We start from the raw sequence: 20,277 nt of genomic DNA, 5'->3' as shown, positions 1-20,277 counted from the left end.
ACTAGATTTCCCAAATGTCACTGAACAGTTATGAAAAAAAAAAAAAATCACAAAACCCCACTTACATTTCTTAAATATTATACAAAGATTAAATCTCTAAATATTACCATTCACTTCCTTAACTTTTCAATGTTTAATGATAAATATTAAAATCTTGAAATTTCAACTACTTGAGTGGTAGTTTATTATAATCTAAAATAATTGCTGCCCACTTGTCCATATCTTGACATAATCGCTAAAATGATCCATTTTTCCTTTATTAAAGTTACTAAAAAGTGATTTAACTGTTGCTTGGTTTTATAATGGTAACGATCTAAAATCACAAATTCTGAACAACGTAATATAGCTGGAACACAGCCTTATAGTATTCATCTATATAGGTACAGGCTTTTTACATCTCTGGTGAATAGTTGTTGAGTTTAAAGCAAATGTTAAGAAAACTAAACATGGTATTTTGAAAACTACACACTGTAGAACTGTTGAGGTTTTCAAAGTTAGTATAACTAAATTTCCTTTTAGGTCAGACATTAAAAAACATTATTGACAATTCCTATATCAATATACAAAGTAAAATAAAAATGAGTGTGAATCATATACTATAAGGTTCCACATTTAAATTAGCCAGGATCCAATATTACATAAAATTAAAATACAATTTTTGTGAAATGAATTTAGGTATTTATACTCAGTTTATTAATAATACTCAATGATATTTGATTTATATTAACACATTCCTGCTTACCACAAAAATTCTCTCAATTCCTTCTGATAGTTTATTTCAATCAACATAATCATAGAAAGCACTTTCCAAAGCTTTAAAAACACACATTTTAGGCATTATAACATTCCCATGTGTGACTACTATTGACATGTTCTACAAGGAAGCAAAACTAAGCACTGAAAGAGTAAAAGACTTTGTAATGCTATGAAGTCAGTCAGTAAGTCAATAATAGAATTGAAAACAGAATGTCAGAAATGAGATTCCTGACTCAATTTCTCCTCTCACCATAAGACCACAATCTTCTGGTTCCATCTGCAATGAAACTTTTATATCCTGCTAAGCTATCTGCTTTTAGCACTACCAATAGCTAAACAAATAACTTCTATAACCTACTCGCTACCCTCAAGAGGTGAAATTCTAGAAAAATTAAATAACAGCATCCTCACATTCTCTTTATTAAAAGCAAAAATTGTAGTTGAACAAAACTTTCCATTGTCAAGACTTAAGATACTAATTTTTGCTAATGTATTGTTTTCAAAGGTTCAAAAATTACTGAACCATAAAGTATTACTGTCCATTTCTCAAGGACATTTGTACTATAAAATCCACTTTGATGTTCTAGCTCAACACAATTAGTATAATTAGTACATTCAACACACTGGTTTTTCACCCACAGTGATTAATTTCAGATATATCATACATTTAAACTTACCCTTCAGGAGTCGTTTTAATTTTGCACAATCCACATTGATATACTGTAACAATTCTATATCATGAACATCAACATTGTCTTCTGAACAAACAGTCAATTCCTGTAACCTGAAAAGTAAAAACCAAAAATAATTTATCAACTGAAGTCTTAGGATAGTCTGAAATTCTGAATTCAACAGACTCTTCTCACCCTAATGATGAGTTTATAAGAGAAAATACACATATAAAAATAAGAGAATAATTTTTTTATGAAAATCTAAAGGAACATAACTAATTCAGGGGCTGTGACAAAAGAAACCGTGATAATCCAGTAAACTTCACAATGTATATCAAATCACCATGTTGTAAAATATACAGAATTTAATATACAGAATTTTTATTAAAAAAAAATCACAGCATGCTGATAACTGCTGAAGCACAGTAAGAGACGGTATTTGAAATACTTTCTCTCTGCTATGTGTATTTTAAATTTTTTTCTATAATATAAAATTCAAATTTCAAGTTAAAAAAAGATAAATTTTATTAACCTCTATTCACATCAACTAGACTTCAGAAACATGAATGACATTTTATCTACATTCACAGGATACATTTACTTTGTATTAAAAAAAATGAGTAAGCCTTTATGCACTGCGCTTTTCAGTCTGTACGAGCGCTTACGTGATTATTTAACTAGTGTCCCTCTCTCACAGAACTTAAAGCTTGTAATGACAATAATCTTTCTAAACCCCAAATTTCCCTCTTATTAAATATGAAGTTACCAAAAATGTAGAAAAATTTAGCACTTAACAAAAATATAAAAAAATATATATATAGATGTTTAAACTGCTAAGAAATTCACTTAAGCTTAATAAATAAAAGAGGTTAAAGTTTTCTTCTTTTTTTTTCACTAACAACCACAGAGGTCAGCTTTTCAAAGTTGGTACTGCTAATCTACTGTGTGTGCTTCCTAATGAAGCTTGCTTATTTCAATTAATAGATATCAAAAATGTAAGCAATAGAATGAAATTACTAATTTTCATAAATGCAGAGAGAGATGTGTGAAAAAGCACAAATAGTACATGACCTTATTCAAAAAACCTTCAGCTGCTAAAAATGAAATCAATGCTATTTCTTCCTTCTCAAATCCCTCTTTCACTCACTTTAGCCCACAGATGTATAGCTGACATTAAAATTATTCTAAGCACTTACACTAATGTTCTTCTTATCATCAAGGTGAGAAAAGCTTAGCAGTTCACACTGGGAATGAGAAGGTCCTCAAAACTGATTTACATGCTACAAATTCCACAGCTGCTGCAAAGAGCCTAAAAATATGGAATATGACTCCTTAAGAAACACAACTTAATAAATCAGCAACACCAACTTTTGAAAAGCTAACTCTTGTGGTTGTTTGTGAGTGGTTGTGGTTGTTTTATAGTCCAGTTTTTACCACAAGGAAGGAACATTCTGTGAATTTATAAGGCAGAGAAATCAAATAAAGCGTATTCTTGGCAAAAGAAATGAAGTGGAAAACCTATAACTAAAACATCTAGAAAAACTAGGTAAACTGAACAACAACAAAAAGATATTTTAAATGTACAGAAATAAAGCAAAACAAACACTAAGTACCCACCCAAGTCCAGAAATGGAAAGGAAACTGAAAACCAGAGATGGTTTTGAAGGCATGATCTAGCCAACAAAAGAAGGGTGAGAGTCAGATTTTTTTTCTCTCCTTAACCTAGGGGTCTGGGGCTAAAAACATCCACACGGGACTGGATACAAAGTCCTGTACCCTCATAATGCAGAGAGTAGAACCAGGGACCTGCATAAAACATGGCTAGAAAGAGCTACGCACTTCCTTAAAAAAAGAAAGAGACACTGAGAGACAGAGACATAGAGAAAAGAGAGGGAGGGGGGAAAATCTACCAGCACAGGAAGTCTGTCTGCTCTGCCTAAGCTTTGGGTAGGGGAAAAAATCACCCAGGGCTGTCACCTTACAAGGGTTTGAGGCCCACGTTTGTACTACCCATACAATTTGGGGCTGAGAAATTAACAAAAATATAGGTCCAGAACTGGGCACTTGGCAAAAGCAAATGCAAAACCATCACTAGGATACTCCCACAGTCCCAGGCTACAAGAGATTCCCAAAGAAAATACAGACTGCACTAAAGATAAGTTTGCAATCAAAGGTTTACAAAACAGAGAGAAAAAATTCACTGTGAATGACAGTTGGCACACACAAACAAACGAGATTATTTAACAGTCTTAAAGAGAATATATAATAAGTATGTTTTAAATAATTAGACATATAAGAAGAAATTTTAAACTATTAAAAACAGTAAGAAACCATTTTTAAAAAACAGCAGATTTGTAAAAGAATCAAACAGAACTTTCAAAGTCATTGAGTCTTCTGCTTCTGGTATATGTCAAATTAGGTATTTTTCAGGACCCTCCAACTACAAAACAATTAGATCCAGCGCATTGTATAATAATTTTGTGGAGAAAGCAGCTAATGCTCTACATAAAAGAGTACTATGAGCCACAGAACATGGTATACTTCAGCAGAATAAAAAAGTTAACTTATGGGGCTTCCCTGGTGGCGCAGTGGTTGAGAGTCTGCCTGCCGATGCAGGGGACACGGGTTCGTGCCCTGGTCTGGGAAGATCCCACGTGCCACGGAGCGGCTGGGCCCGTGAGCCATGGCCGCTGAGCCTGCGCGTCCGGAGCCTGTGCTCCGCAACAGGGAGAGGCCACAGCAGTGAGAGGCCAGCGTACAGCAAAAAAAAAAAAAAAAAAGTTAACTTATGATCTATAACTCATATTATTCCCTTGAAGAAAAGCAAAGGACAGAAATATCAAAAGCTAATGTTAATCCTAAAAGAGAAACATCCATAGACAGGTAGAATGGTTAAGCACAACAAATTTTCATGATACTGATTCATCTAGTACATACGAAGTATAAAATCAATCTTCAGAAAGAACTGCCATTCCAGTTCCTTGCATATTTTGTCACCTAATGCTACGACAGCAGTGTCACAGGATAACCCCATCTCAATTAAACCATCATAATGGTCTTTTAGGTAAGTGACCCTCTAATAAGATCAGCTCCTATTTCTGGCACCAACTAAATGAAACAGCAAATGTAGTTGTCTGAAACATGAATTTCATAGATCCCATTTCTGAGCAGTCTGTCCCCTGAAAGCTAAAGAAACTGGCTTATTCTGGAGACATTTAACTTCTACTCTGCAAACACTGAACTAGATTCAGGAAATACCCAAAAGTTGGCTAGTTTTACACGTGCCAATGCTGCAAAATAAAACCTTTGGTGACCAGAAGATTTTTAAGAGTTTTCAGAGGTGGCACATTTGCTGTGTTTTATTAAAGCAATTCATGTTTGGATAGACTAAAAAACATTTTACCCTTTTGATCATTTTCTACCTTCAATGTAAGATTATTTCAAACAGTAAGACTGGTCTAGTAGTCACCTAAACAAAGAAAGGGTTTGGTTTGGTTTTTTATCATTTTAATGCATCCTATTACCTAGGTGTTTGCTACCTTGCTGCTTCAACCAGTGTACTATTTACTCAGAATATGAGATGTTAACACTCAAGAGATTTCATGAAGACATTGTTCTATTGTATAACCATTACCCTACATTATCAGTCATATTATAACATTAGATAAAATTTTAATTTTCTTTGCATCACAATTCTGATGAGAGGTTGGAAGAATACTGTTGCCCAGCATCACCATCAAAGAAATGCCATTTTTTATTAAAAAGACTGCAGGATTTTGAAGTTAGCCAATTCCGCCTAAAAACCACAGCACAAATTCTCAAACTATGATGTATGTTCTCATTCACATCTGTTGGAAAACAACATAAGAATGAACTAAGCTAATGGACGTCCACTCCTTACACAACACAGACAAACCAAAGATGCAGGTGCCATTAAGCATTCTGCGTTAGTCTTTGATCCACTGAATCACCAGGTGATTTACATTATACTTCCTACTTGGTCTTAATTAGGGACCCATTTGACTCTACTTGCATGAGAAAGGCAAATCGTCTGCATGAAATTAAGATCCAGAGTTACCTGCTACCATCAGCTACGGTTCTATACCCATTTCTCCATCTCTAGCATTATCACAATGAATGATCACATGATGATTTCTAAGCATCAATAAAAGCTTAAATTATACTTATCATACAATTTTAAAGCACAGCAGTGGATATTATAAAAAGGATTTCATCAAAATGCAGCTAACATAGCAGTACCAGGAAGCAGCCAGGCACAATAAAACAGACAGACTGAAGCCAGCCGGACTTCGAAGTTTGGGGTCCTCTGTTACTTGGCACAGCATCTTGATAACTTCTTTAGTATTAGTTTGCTTACCTATAAAATGGGGTGTCACCTACATTTCAGGGATACTGTGAAGATCAAACAGCATAGCACATGCTGTAAATGCTCAACAAATGGGAGATTTCACAGCTCATTCACTTAAAATACAGTTCACTTTCTAGAATTACTCATTTCCTTGTGCTTCCACATTGCTGGTTTGGTTTTTTTGTTTTGTTTTGTTTTCTGATAACTTAGGAGCTTGTGATAAGGATCAGAGCGTTAAGATCATTAGAATTCTGACTACTCACCAATTATTCTGATTGACTAATTTCATTACAAGGAATAATACGTTAAAAAGCCAAACCCAAAATTTACATCTATCAATAGCATTAAAAAAAAAAAAAGAAGCCCGGTCATGGGTGACATTTTTTTCCTAAAACTTAGACTTTCAAGTTTATCATAGTACTCACATTTAAGTGTACCCACCAATAACACAACATTACAAAATAAAAATTTCAAAGAAATCAATGTATAAAATTTCAACAGAAGCCCAGGTTAAACTCATTTCTGTCAACTTTTTACTTTTACGTAGACGAATTTTATATTACTTACAACATTCCTATGTAAATTTACACACTAACCTGGTAGAAATTCGACTAAAGACTGCATTGAAGTTGTTGCAGCTGAGAGAAAATAAAACCCCAGAGGCAGAATTCCGAAGTTCAGCTGCATGTTGGTTTCCCTCACGACAAGTGTGAAGAAAATGGCAGATTTCTGGCAGCAACTGTTTGACCAGCATCGTTTCATCTAACCTCATCGTGTCCTTTGGTTGCTAAAATAGAAATAATCACATAATTCTAAAACTTTCTTAAACTTACGTGTAAATATTTTCTATTATGGAAAATTTCAAACATACATAAGAGATGAAACAGAATAACGAACACCCATATACTCATCACCTAGATTCCACAATTGTTAATATTTCATCATGTTTGCTTTATCTATCTACAATTAGTTTAATAAAGAGGGTGGTTCCATCTTTCACTTCTTAATCACAAGAAAAGTCCAGGTACCCCCATCCATCCTCCTCAGCACCCCAATTTCTGCTTGTTCCCCTGTTCATCAAATCCCTACATAAGCCCTTCCCTTCCTGGGAATCCCTAGCTTATTGTGAGTCCTAAATAAACTTTACGCATATTCACTGGTGAGTGCACTGTGTCATCTGTCTCAACATCCAAATTAACTCCTGGGTGAGCAATCACATCTACCTTTGGGCAGACTGACCAAAACAGATAGATATTACTTATGACAAATAATTTTGTTTTGGTTTAACCATTTCAAAGTAAACTACAAACATCATTACTTCACTACTAACTTACTTCGGCATCTCTAAAGTATAAGAAAATTCTCCAATATAACTTCAATGCAATCATCACACCAAGGAGAAAAAAAAATTCCCTTAGATCAGCTAATACCCAAACCGTATCCAAATTTCCCCAACTGCCCCGTAAATGTCTTTCATAGCTGTTCTTGTTTTATTCAACCAGGATCCAAAGAAGGTTCACAGATTGCAGCATGATTGTAACATTCCTTTAGTCTCTTTATCCTAAAACTATTTTCCCCTCACACACCATATAGATCATTTTTATTTTCCATAACACTGACTTTTTTTAAGAAAATAGACCAGTTGCCTTACAAAATGTTGTATATTATTGATCTGATTATGTCCTAGTGGTGAAATTTGTTCTTCTAGTTGTTATATTTTCTGTTAAGCTGGAATCTAAATATAACAGTCTGATTAGATTTAAGTTAAACACTAGGTAGAATTCACTACAGTTTGTATTACATCACATCAGAAGTACATAATGCCAGGTGGTCTCTCTGTTAATGACACCAAGTTTGATAACTTTGGTGTTAACACTGAGGTTTCTACTTTGTAAAATAAATCTCTACAATTAACAAAACAGCCAATGGATAAGCTACCCTTAGTTGAAAATAGACTGTTCCACATCAGTATTTTGCCTAACGGCTTTAGCATCCTTATATGAAGGACAATTTTGATAATATCAAGCATAATGACAAAGAACAAATTTTTGTAAGTGTGCTATGATCAAATCTGTAATTGCATTCCAAAAGCTTTCAGATGCAAATACACTGAAATATCTGGACAGTAAATAAACAGATATCACAAAAACCTGCAAAATATGAGTTACAATGCTCTTTCTTATTTATAGGCTAACCAGACAATACAGGTGTTGAAACCAACTCCAATTAATATACAAATAAAAATTATAGAAGTGTTCAATCTTTTGAATAATGGTCACATATACAGGATCAAAAATACTTAAGATTCCTCAAATTCTACAAAATTTTACTCATAAAATTTTGGTTTTAATCATGATATTGATAAGTATTTGTTCACTTTCATTTAGCTAGTTCAACTACTAATATGATAAATATGTACTATAGGGCTCAGTTCTTAAACTGTCTCAACTTATTTTGATCTAAAAAGGAAAACCAATAACCAACAAGGACCTACTGTAAAAAAAAAAATTTTTAATAAAAAATAAAATAAATAAATAAGTAAAAAGGAAAATCAGGACACAACCATAAAGTCATTGAAGGCAATCCAGAAAAACACAGCTGTTCAATAATATGAATAGTATTATTTTTAATTATAAATTTAATTTAAAAATTTATATATTTTCAATAGAGCAGAGCAAGCTAATATATATTTTATGTATTATAAAAGCTGTACCATGCCCACTTAGTAGGGCTTCAATTAAGCTATCTCCAAAGAGTATCAAATTAAACAGGGGTCAATGATATCAGTGATCATTATCCAAAATACCTTTACCACTATCTCTCAATTATAAATGTTAATGGAGAAAAGATGTAGAATTGAAGAGGCAATAAACCAGCCTACCCCCATTCAAACATGGGTGTCACTGATATTGGCATCTACAATCAAAGTAATAAGACCACTACAAAGAATTGATTCAAGAGAAGTTGAAAAATTGTCCACCTTCAAAATTCCATCATCCTATTTAACAGCTTTTTTGCTCTTTCACTCTATTTTACAAATGAACAGCCCATCACAAATTAATACATAGCACAAAGCTAAAACAGAACTAGCTTGTCCTCAATTTAAGAAGAAAACTTATAAGCACTGTAGCACCATTTTGGAATGTGGACGAGGGTCAATAAAAGAATTTAAAACATTATGCTTAGGTTTTGTGGCCTATAGTCTTAAATATTATACCTCTCTTCCCTAAGGATACATCATTGTGTGAATGTAATTATTTTTTCCAACTCCCTACGCTACCCCTTCTCCAACTCCCTACGCTACCCCTTCTTTAAACACTTTGTTCTCTCTGTTCTCAACTGATCAGTCCTCATATGTCAAAGTCCCTTCCCATCTAGTTTTACTATAAAGAACAATTATAACATATGTGGAAGAGAGAAGCAATTCTGAATAAAAGCAAAAGATGGGTCAAAGGAAGAGAGATTATAATCTCAGAAGAAATAAGTTAACCCCAATACATATTGAATAGACAGATCTTTAAAATGGAGGTATTAAATTTATATATTTATGTAAACTCCTACCATTTTCCAGGAAGAATTAAAGCTACTGAAGTATAGAAGCACTATGCTTTATACAACAGAAACATTCTTGGGGACTTCCCTGGTGGTCCAGTGGTTAAGAATCCACCTTCCAAGGCAGGAGACGCAGGTTCAATCCCTGGTCGGGGAACTAAGATCCCACATGCTGAGGGGCAACTAAGCCCGTGCACCACAAATACTGAGCCTGCACGCCGCGACTACTGAGACCGTGCACACTGGAGCCCACGCACCACAACTAGAGAGAAACCCGCCTGCAACAACTAGAGAAGGCCGCACGCCGCAATGAAGAGCCCGCGCACCGCAACGAAAGATCCTGTATACCGCAACAAAGATTCCGCATGCTGCAACTAAGACCCGACGCAGCCAAATAAATAAATAACCAGAAATATTCTTGAAAAATTTCTAAGTAAGTCATGGTTGAAAACTCTGAGATAACTGAGGAAAAATTTCTAAGTAAGTCATGGTTGAAAACTCTGAGATAACTGAGGAAACATGAGAAAATTGTTTTGTACTCAACTACTCCTCCACATATCTATTTTATATGTTCATATTTACATAACAAGTGTTCTTAAGGTAGAATCTATCACAGTAATAGTAATAGTTTTAATTTTTTAAGTTCTCTTTTACATAGATTTGAAAAGTAAAATATAAAATCAGATTCACACAGGGGGAAACAAGATTCTCTTGGTCTTTAACATCATTCTTTGATAGCTAAGCAATGCCACAGGCCTAACCAACTGGAGAAATCAGTTAAATTAAATAGTGACTTTTCCACAAAATTTTTTCTAGAAAACCTGAGAGAGAGAGAGATGTGACTCAAGCTTAACACTTTATAAGTAATCTTAATATCTATTTCATTTACAAAAGATGAGAATATAATTTTTTCTTGAAAACTTCTCTATGCTACCCAGTCAGCTCTGTTAACAAAATTCATTTTCATGTCTTAGACAAAAAGTCCATGACTCTTCTCCTTGTCCACACCTATGCTTCAGGACATCAGATCATTCTCAAAACTGAATGCACAAAACCTGCCTATTCAAGAATAGATTTACTCACCCCAGCAAGACATTTTTCCAGTGTATCCAATATAATCAACTGAGAGAGATATAAATTTTTTTCAGCAGCTTCTCCAAATATTCTCTAAAAGAAAAGATATTCAGAACACTAAAAGTTGGTTATTACTCTCCACTACAAATCAGCACACATCTGAAAAGTGAGGGACTAAGGATCAAGAAAATCAATAATCATTGTATCTCCCAGATTATACTATATTTAAATCTATTATTTCTGATTTTATCCTAATGCTCACACAAAATAAATTCTCAGGCAAACCATCTGTCATCAGCCTGCCACAGTAAAAGATACTCTGGGTTATACTTTAAAAAATATGTAGTAAATGCACTTTGAAACAAACAGCATTAAAGAGATGGTAACATTAGGAAAATCCCATGTTCTGTTATTTTTTAAGTAAAATTTAGATTTGAACAATATAGAAAAAAATATGTAGGATTTAGGTACACATATAGATCTTTACCAGAATCTTGAACTGAACATTTAACCACACTTTGATGCCACAAAATAATCAAAGCCTAACTCTTACAGCAACAAAATGCTGTAACACCAATTAAAGCGAGTTTTAAGCATTCACAATCTTTAAATCAAATACTACACTATTAACAGCAGACTATGGTTTCCACAATTCAGTTTACTCAATAAGCACTAAATGAATGCCAATATCTCAATACTGTTTTTGTTTTTAAAAGAAGGGTCCAAAAACTAAAACATTTTCAATATGAGAACATGGCCACTTATCTATAAAAGCAAAGTCCTATCTGTATGACCCACACACTATGCAACAGAAGCGTTCCATAAAATCTTAAATGTATTTCTGTAAGTCACTTTACATATTTATAAAAGGTCCTTTTTTCAGAAAATCTTAATTTTTTTCCATAAAGAGAAAATATGATTGCCCACTCCTCCAGTTTACCAATTTTGTAAGCCTGGGGTATCTTCCAATCAACTTTTTCAAAAGAAAACACACCAAAGATGATGTGACTATGAAAATGGTACTGATTTTCACAATCTACAACCAGAAATCAGTTTCACTGCTCAATGCAAACAGTATAAATTGTGGTTATAAGTGCTCAAAACAAGCAGAGCAGTTTGGAGTTAATCAAGAAATTATCCAGATCGGTTGTTCTGGACTGAGTATGAAGGAGGTTTTAGATAGAAACTGACACAGAGGAAAGAATCACCAGACAGCAAGAGGAGAAATAATATGTTCAAAGGTACAGAGAGAAAATAGTTGGAGTACCTTGAAGTCTAGGGAATGTAAACAGATTTTATGAAACAGGAAAATAAGAAGCAATTATGAGCTTTTGACAGTGGAAATACTTGATGAAGTATTTGAGGAAAACTGTTTCAACACAGGTTCTCTACCATGGAATCTTTCACAGGTTACAGGACGAAGGAAATAAAACAGCATCTTCACAAAAGCAATCTCACATTTTAGGACTACAAAGTCATATTTTATTTAGCATCTACTTAAGACTGGGACAATCTGATATGTAAATATTCAAATGAGAAGCTAAGGAAAAGATTTTAATAGATTACTATGGTCAATTTAAATATGACAAAATCTGTATGAAATCCTAATTCCAGAAAAAATGGATCAGTAGATATAGGGTCACAAATAAGACAAGTATCTAAGAAAAAGAATTAAAATCTAAAAAGAAAGTTAAAAGGTTACCTGTGCTCATCCATAAATTAAGATGAATGTTTATATCCAGGGTCCACAGAAAATGACTTTACATATTTCAAAATATGCTGTTCCAAAGTTTAAAATAAAAAACAAACCGAATTCTCCCGTAAAACAGTAATGCAAACACTCACCATATTGTTAACATTCTTTAAGATAGTGGTGAGGCCGCTTATAACCAAAGAAAACTTGTATTTGGAAATATTGATAAGACATTCCTTGTTGTGTTCGGTACTGACTTTGGTATGTGTGTTCTGCTGTCCTGTTTTTATTGGAAGCTGAGGGAAAAAAAAAAAAAAATGTTAGCTTACATTTTAAAATGACTACCGAGAACTCTATTTCTCATTGAAAATCATGAGATATTAGGAAAATTTTATCAACCACAATTACCTATATTTGTATCTCAAGCTCCAATTTTCAATATATAAAGGAATTTATAGCAAATCTAAAATTCTTTAGAAATTTCAATTTTTGCAGCTTTCTTTCTAGAAGTTATAAATCTCTATCTACCAAATTAAATCTTTACCCAGCACTATGTAAGACAGAATGATGACTCACAGAAATAGAGCTACTTCCTTGTAGCTAAAAATTATTTCAGAGAAAAATGTCTGCAATAAAATGCAATCTTTTCTTTTATATATTGAACTCAAGCATTAAAAGAACAACAGACCAAGAAAATCTATGCCTTAGACCTCTAGTCAATAATGGCAAGGAACGGCAGATTGTGCAGAAAAGAAAACAAACTGTAGAGCCTGGAATATACATAGTAAGACTGCTTCAGCTAAGATAATCACCCTCAGGTACACAGCTGAGGGAGTAACAGAACAACAAAGAGATAAATCTCATGGAAAGAAAATATCTTTTAAGGGAGATATTATAGTTATATTTACCTATATTTATCTGAGAATGAACTATGTGGCACTACCAGGAAGTTCATCTCTACCCTGTTTAAGAGCAGCATTCTGTATTGAAAGCATCACGAATATATTTACTGTTTAAGTATTAGATCCTGCTAACACTAATACAGAACACTGACGAGGTTCCTCCGTGAAGAAACAAACCTGTGTCCAGCTTCCTCATTTTTAAAATGGTGCAACAAAAAGTGGAAAGAGACCAAGCAGCATGCCCAAGTTTGCTTAGTCAGTTAATAATGTGACTAATTTGATGGTAAAGAAATTCTAAATAAAAGAGGGGAAGCATGTTTAGGGTTTAGAAGATAGGGCAGAACAGAAGCTACAGAATTACATAATGTTACAACATTATGGAGAGAAAAAAATCTAAAAGACCGAAAAAAGAGGACTGTAGAAGATGGCAGTGGCTGCACCAAGAGGAAACTGTAATGTAAACTGTGGACTTTGGGTGATTATGACATGACAATGTGGGTTCATCAATTGTAACCAAAGTACCACTCTAGTGGGAGATGCTGATGATAAAGGAGTCTGTGCATGTGTGGAGGCACAGGGCATATGGGAAAACTCTTTACCTTCCACTCAATTTTTCTGTGACCCTGAAACTGCTCTAAAAAATAAACTGTTAAAAAATGCAAATAAATACCCATAAGATCTTTTACATTTGATATTAAGAAAATTAAGAATTGTTAATATCCTTAGAAAGAGAGACAGAGAGAAAAGATGGCAGTGGCTGCAATGTAGCTTGTGAATCCCCCCAAATCCCTCTGTGAGGGTTCATTTTACATGTCAACTTGATTGGATCATAGAGCACACAGATATTTGGCTGAACACTATTTCTGGGTGTGTCTCTGAGGGTGTTTCCAGATGAAATTAGCATTTGAATAGGTGGACTCTGTAAAGCAGTTTGCACCCCGTCCAATGTGGGTGGGCATCAGCCAATCCACTGAGGGCCTGAATAGAATAAAAAAGGCAGAAGGAGGAAGAATTGGTCCCTTTTGCTTAAATACTTAAGCTGAGACATTGATCTCCTGCCCTAAGTGTTCCTGGTTCTCAGGCCCTCAGACCCTTCTATCTCCCCTGTATTGGTTCTGTTTCTTTAGAGAACCCTGACTAATACACCCCCTCATAAAATAGCAAAGAAGCTAGAATCACAAAACCCATGGACCATATATCTACATCAAAACTAGGGGAGAAAGCACCCCACAATAACCAAAATACAAGCAGCAAATACGAACAAACCACTTACAGCTACAAAACTGGTGTGGTATAAGCATCTGTGCAAGAGACAGCAGAGGGAAGCAGAATGTTTGATGGGTCTGACAAGGAAAATCCCCAAACTGCATTAGATCCTCAGTGAAAAGTACAGCAGGACAAGTTTAGAAGCTTAGCTAAAATACAGGGGTTTTTGTACACATGGCAATTGGCACATGTGTGCAAAAGGTCTATAATAAAGTCTGAAAAGAAGAAAGCACACTTTAAGCCATCACTGTCTAATAGAACTTTCTGTGGTTAGGATAGTATACTATATCAACAATGCTCATTACAGTAGCCACTAGCCATATATGGCTATTAAGCACTTGTTATGTGGCTAATGCAAATGATGAATCAAATGTTTAATTTTATTTTAATTTATTTTACTTAAATTTAAGTAGCCATTGTACCCACTGGACAGCACAGTTCTAAACTAACCAGCTAAAGAAACACTTCCTTCAAGGATGAAGCCCATGCTGAGAAGAAATTGCTGAGATTCACTCCAGACTGAAACAAGAACAACAGGGCAAAAGAAAAAGATCCAGATAAAGGTGGAAGAGAGGAAGGAAGCCAAGAGAGCTCACAAAGAATGAGATGACGTATTCGTTTAATTTCATGAAAGCAACAGAAGAGCTCCAGAGCCATGAAGATAGAAATTATCCTGGCCCACATTTCTCTCCTACCAATTCAGGAAAACTAATTTCACATAAAAATGAGCAACAGAAAACACTGTAGTCAAATCATATGTGAAGTTATTTTGAGAAAAAAGAATAAGAGACAGAATAACATTGCAACAGAAAATGAAAACACGCCAAAAAGATATGATCACCAACAGATGAAACTGTAAATTATTAATTCAAAATGAGCCAAGAGAAATTTTTTTAAATGATTAAAGATATGAAATAACAAATTAGAATTACAAATAGAAATAAGTTGACAAAACTCAGGAAAGAATTAGAAAAAAAAAAGAAAAATCATTTCAGAAGTGAAGACTAACCAGAAGATATTAAAGAGTAAATAAAACAAAATATAGGGCTTCCCTAGTGGCACAGTGGTTAAGAATGCGCCTGCCAATGCAGGGGACATGGGTTCAAGCCCTGGTCCGGGAAGATCCCTCAAGCTGCAGAGCAACTAAGCCCGTGCACCACAACTACTAAGCCTGTGCTCTAGAGCCCGCGAGCCACAACTACTGAGCCCACGTGCCAAAACTACTGAAGCCTGCACGCCTAGAACCCATGCTCCACAACAAGAGAAGCCACCACAATGAGAAGCCCGTGCACCGCAGTGAAGAATAGCCCCTGCCTGCCTGCAACTAGAGAAAGCCCGCACACAGAAATGAAGACCCAATGCAGCCAGACATACATAATTAAAATTTATTTAAAAATATATATATATAATGCTTTAAGAGAAAACGAAGGTAAATAGGAGGAAAATTCTAATATCAAAAAAAAAAGAAAGAAAAGAAAAATAAGATGGGATTTGCAATAAAGTGACAGAGAAGACAGGCAAACAAGATCCAACATATGTATAACAGGAGTCCTCAAAGAAGGAAATCAAATCAATGGAGCAGAATGAATATTAGAAGCTAGACTTCAAGAAAACGTTGCTGAAATTTTTCAAAAACACTTGGAACTATATGTTTAAAGGGCATACCACATACCTGGAAAAACTGACCCAGAATGACCAATACCAGGGCATATTTTAGTACAACTATTGACCTTCTGTGAACAAGAAAGAAAAAAAAATCCTTTGAACATTCAGGCAGAAAGAGAAAGCCACTTACACAAAGAACAAAAATTAGACTGTCATCAGACTTTGACAATACTATATGCTAATAGAAAATGAAATAATATTTTAATATTCTCAAGAGAAGATAAAGTAAACCAAGGATTTTATATGCAGGCAAACTGACACCCAAGTACAATGGTGACAATCAAACTGTTCTGAACTGTAAGAACCCAGGAAATATTGTTCCCTTAAGCCTTTCCTGAGGAATCTACTAGAGAACATACTTCAGTCAACCAAAATAACAGGAGACACATCCACATTAAGAAGGACCATTAAATACACATTTATTAAAAGAACTGAGAATAAATGACGAGAGTAAGAGAAAAAACATACTATGTAATTGCTATGTATAATGACAGTATAGATACAGTACAATTATCAAAAATAGGGAGAGGGTAGTGAGAGTATACAAAAAGTAGGATGTTTCCTGATTACCTTATGGTACTAAGAGTAAAAGGGTATTATTTTAAACCAAATGCTGGCTGAGGAGATGAGAATAATTTACTAGCTGTTTCAATATTGCTTACAGAAGAAAACCACTATATAACAACTTGCCCTCCCAAGAAACGGAGGAAATTAGAATACTATACAAAGGCATCAATATAAAAGTAACCAACAGAACAAAAATACAAACTGCTGGTTTGTGCTGGGTGAGCAGTGGCACAAGCCCATCACCAGATGCTTAGGTGGAAACCTACAGAGGGGGTAACTAAACACAGCAAGTTTCCCATGTGGCTCTCTTCAAGCTTCTCCTTCACAGTCGCACTTCCAGTGGCTGGACATAGTTGGCTTCTCAGATTTCCCTAAAAGCTCCAACTTGTCTACCCATTGTCACTAATTTAGAGGATCTGACTAGTGACTCCTTCTCTGATCCTCCAATTCCCCCTTCTAGATCTTCACCCCACGAGTCCTCTCAAAATTGTATATGGTCTAATTTCCATAATAAGTCCCTTCCCACATTACACAATCAGCTTCCCTGACTGAACCCTAATACACAAACCTTCTGAAATACCAAAAAATATGCTGGGAGAGCAAATAACATAGACCACACAATTAAAAATGACTTAAAATAAAAGACTTGTATAAATATAAATGTAACATAAAAAATATGAGAAATGAGTCCAAATTCATCAAACTATGGAACAGTCTCCAGGATATATCTTTAAGTTAAAAAAACAGGGTGAAGAAGAGTATACAGTATGCTACCATGCATCTAAGAAGTAGGCGGAGAAATAAATACACACACATACACCTCTTCACACATACAAAAGCAGAAGGATGAAACTTAAAAACTTTTAAGTGGTTACCTTTAGGAAGTGAAAGAAAATAAAGGAGGTGTTGAGGATAGAATCTATATTCCCTGGTTTTTGTAGATTTTATTTTGAAATTATGTAATTTATGTAAATATAAAATTAAATTAAAATTCTAAAAAATAAAATAGAAATCAAAAATAAACAAATGAACTGAAATTTGTATCCAAATTTTTAATGGCATAGTCACAAAGAGAAGAACTATTCTAAGTTATTTTAAATCATATTAGGTTGACTTCCTAATGGAATATACTCTAGGGACAAAAAAATGAAGATAAATCTTGATCCTGTATGTATTGTGGGATCATGGAAATGAGTGATTCGGTGATATTTTAATTCTGTCACTACTGGTGTCATTAAAAACTGCGACTCTCAGAACAGGAGAGGAACAGCAAAGTAAAAACCCTGTAGTCTTGAATTGGAACTGGAAGTATCTGTATCAATTCTTAATGTAGTTTTATCTTGTATGAAGAAAATAAAATATATTTTTCTCCCTTTGTTTGCTGAAAATGCCTAAAACAACGACCAACCCTGCAGTAATGATCTTGAGATTCTATTTCCTGGTAAAAGGAATTGGGACTCCTTCAGAAAATGGCTGATTCCACATCTGAGGCAAAAAGGTACATGATGAACCTGGAACACTTTGTCATACTAGATAGCAAGAAAGCTGCCAAAGAAAGCTATCAAAGGATCGAGTCAAAAAGACTCAGGAATAAATTTTGAGGAGGCTCCCACTGACCAAAAATGGAATAATTTGAACATTGTTAAGGACAACAATTTTAATTTATTGAAACATCAAATATGTTTTAATCCATACTTCTGCTTCCAAGGTAGAGTAATTCACAGCAAAACAACACCTCCCTCCCCCAAACTCACACACACACAAAAAAGAAAAAATACAAAAATCAACTGTTTAAAGATTTTAGAGAGCTACTGAAGGAATGAGGACTAGAGAGGCTAAGTTTCAGAAAAAGGGTGAACTATGGAGAAGCAAGGTGATCTTCTGCAGCTGTTTCCTCCCGCCCTGGGGCATTTGCAGAATCTGCCCCCGCCCAAAAAAAGACTCAGAAATATGCCTTTCCCAAGCAAAGCACCTCTGCTGAGGGAAAGAGGAACCATCAGAGATTCTGGTTGTCACTGAGAGCTGGAGTGACACAATTGAAGACATGAGGGAGTCTCAAATGCATAATTGGGTGGAAAATGGTAAAAAAGCTAAGCCAAAAACTTCTGAAAAGCAGAACAGAATTTCAAAATCTCACAGCCTCAGAAAACAAAGATTAGAGTACAGAACCTGCTAAAGAGAGAGGGACCCTAGTAAATACACCCAGTTCTTAATTGTACAGCCTGGAGAGTAACATCCTAAATAAACAGGGGCAAATCACAGCAAATGGAACTTTTGTACATTACAAGTAGGAGTGTAAATCAGTAATTACTTTGGAAGACTGACATTATCTGCTAAAATGGAACATATACATACAGTCATCCCTCCAAGTCTGCAGGACACTGGTTCCAGGAGCCCAGAGGATACCAAAATTTGTGATACTCAAGTCCCTTATATAAAATGGCATAATATTTGCACATAACCTACGCACATACTTACATATACATTAAATCATCTCTAGATTACTTATAATACCTAATAGGATATAAATGCCATGAATAGATTTAAATACAATGCAAATGCTACTTAAATAGTTGCCAGTTGCTTGGCAAATTCAAATTTTGCTTTTTGGAACTTTCTGGAATTTTTTTTCTCCAACTATTTTTTATATGCATTGGTTGAATCCACAGGTGTGGAACCCACGGATACAGAGGGCCAACTGTACTTAGCAACTTCACTAGGTATATACCCAAGAGAAATGGGTACACTCCAAATGTCTATCAACAGCAGAAATGGTTTTTAAAAATGGTATATTCAAACCAAGAAAAACTCTACAGCAATGGGAATAAACGACTTACAGCTATAAACTGTATTTCATAAATATAATACTGAGTGAAAGAAGTCAGAACAAAAGATCCCTTACTGTATGATTGTTAACACAAATTTCAAAAACATGTTAAATTCAAGTCAGGATAGCAGAGACCCTTGGAAAGAGCAAGTAATGACCAGAAGGAAAAGGAAGGGCAAAGAGGAACTCCTGGATTGCTAGCATTATTTATTTCCTGATCTCTGTACTGGTTACACTGCTGTGTTTACTTGGCAAACATTCATTGAGCTGTATATTTACATACATTTGTGAGTCTTTCCATACTTATAAGTCAATGGCAAGTTTTCTATATAATACATATTTAAATCCATGAGTTAATGATACTAAAAAAACAAACTGGTCACTCCTAGTGGATACAGGGGAATTTTGGTAGGCACTGCTGAGGCACTGCTCAGCTCCCCATTCAGGGAAGAACTTAACTGCTGGAGTGCTGTCAGTCAGCCCCTCAGGGATCGCCTCACCTGAAGAGAATGATCCTGCCCAGGTGAAACCCTTCCTGGGCAGCCCACATCCAATGACCAATTGATAATGGCAATATAAAGGCCGGAACACCTCAGCCCAATTCTGGGAAACTCAAAAGGGCCATTCTAGCTCCAGAGCTCCCCAAAGCAGTTGGCCAAACCTGATTCTGGGCCTGCACTGTACCATGAATTCTGCATCTGCAATCCTCCCTTCTCTCAGGTGTGCATCCCAAGGGAACACCTTAATGAACATCCTGCACTAGGCTCTCAGGGCAGATGGAGCAGGTGCTAAGATGTGAATTTAAAGCTGGCAATGAAGGAGAAATAGTAACCTCAAAAACAACTGAATTTGAAGAATATTACTAAACTATTTGAGCTCTGCGAAAAAAGAGAACAAAAAGCTGACTGCCAATTAGAAGCTAAGTATGAAAGCCA

At 35.0% G+C, this 20,277-nt stretch overlaps 1 protein-coding gene across 7 annotated transcripts in view; it reads right to left on the bottom strand.

Annotated features, from left to right (window-relative positions):
* NF1 (neurofibromin 1) overlaps window positions 1–20,277 on the bottom strand; it is a 252,743-nt gene that overhangs the window by 183,709 nt on the left and 48,757 nt on the right. For all 7 annotated transcript variants that reach the window (XR_004347587.1, XR_004347588.1, XM_032617092.1 and 4 more), the window contains exons 2-5: window positions 12,268–12,411; window positions 10,432–10,515; window positions 6,393–6,583; window positions 1,434–1,540 (exon numbers count right to left, since the gene is read on the bottom strand). Coding sequence is in view for 5 of the 7 variants with exons in the window: in XM_032617092.1 (XP_032472983.1) it covers window positions 1,434–1,540; window positions 6,393–6,583; window positions 10,432–10,515; window positions 12,268–12,411 (526 nt within the window). In the remaining 2 variants the exon portion in view is untranslated. The remainder of the gene's footprint in view (window positions 1–1,433; window positions 1,541–6,392; window positions 6,584–10,431; window positions 10,516–12,267; window positions 12,412–20,277) is intronic.

The sequence above is a fragment of the Phocoena sinus genome, chromosome 20 (genome assembly GCF_008692025.1).
Source record: "Phocoena sinus isolate mPhoSin1 chromosome 20, mPhoSin1.pri, whole genome shotgun sequence".
Classification (NCBI taxonomy): domain Eukaryota; kingdom Metazoa; phylum Chordata; class Mammalia; order Artiodactyla; family Phocoenidae; genus Phocoena; species Phocoena sinus.
The sequence above is the reverse complement of the archived record's forward strand: the minus strand, read 5'-3'. Positions and strand labels throughout refer to the sequence as shown.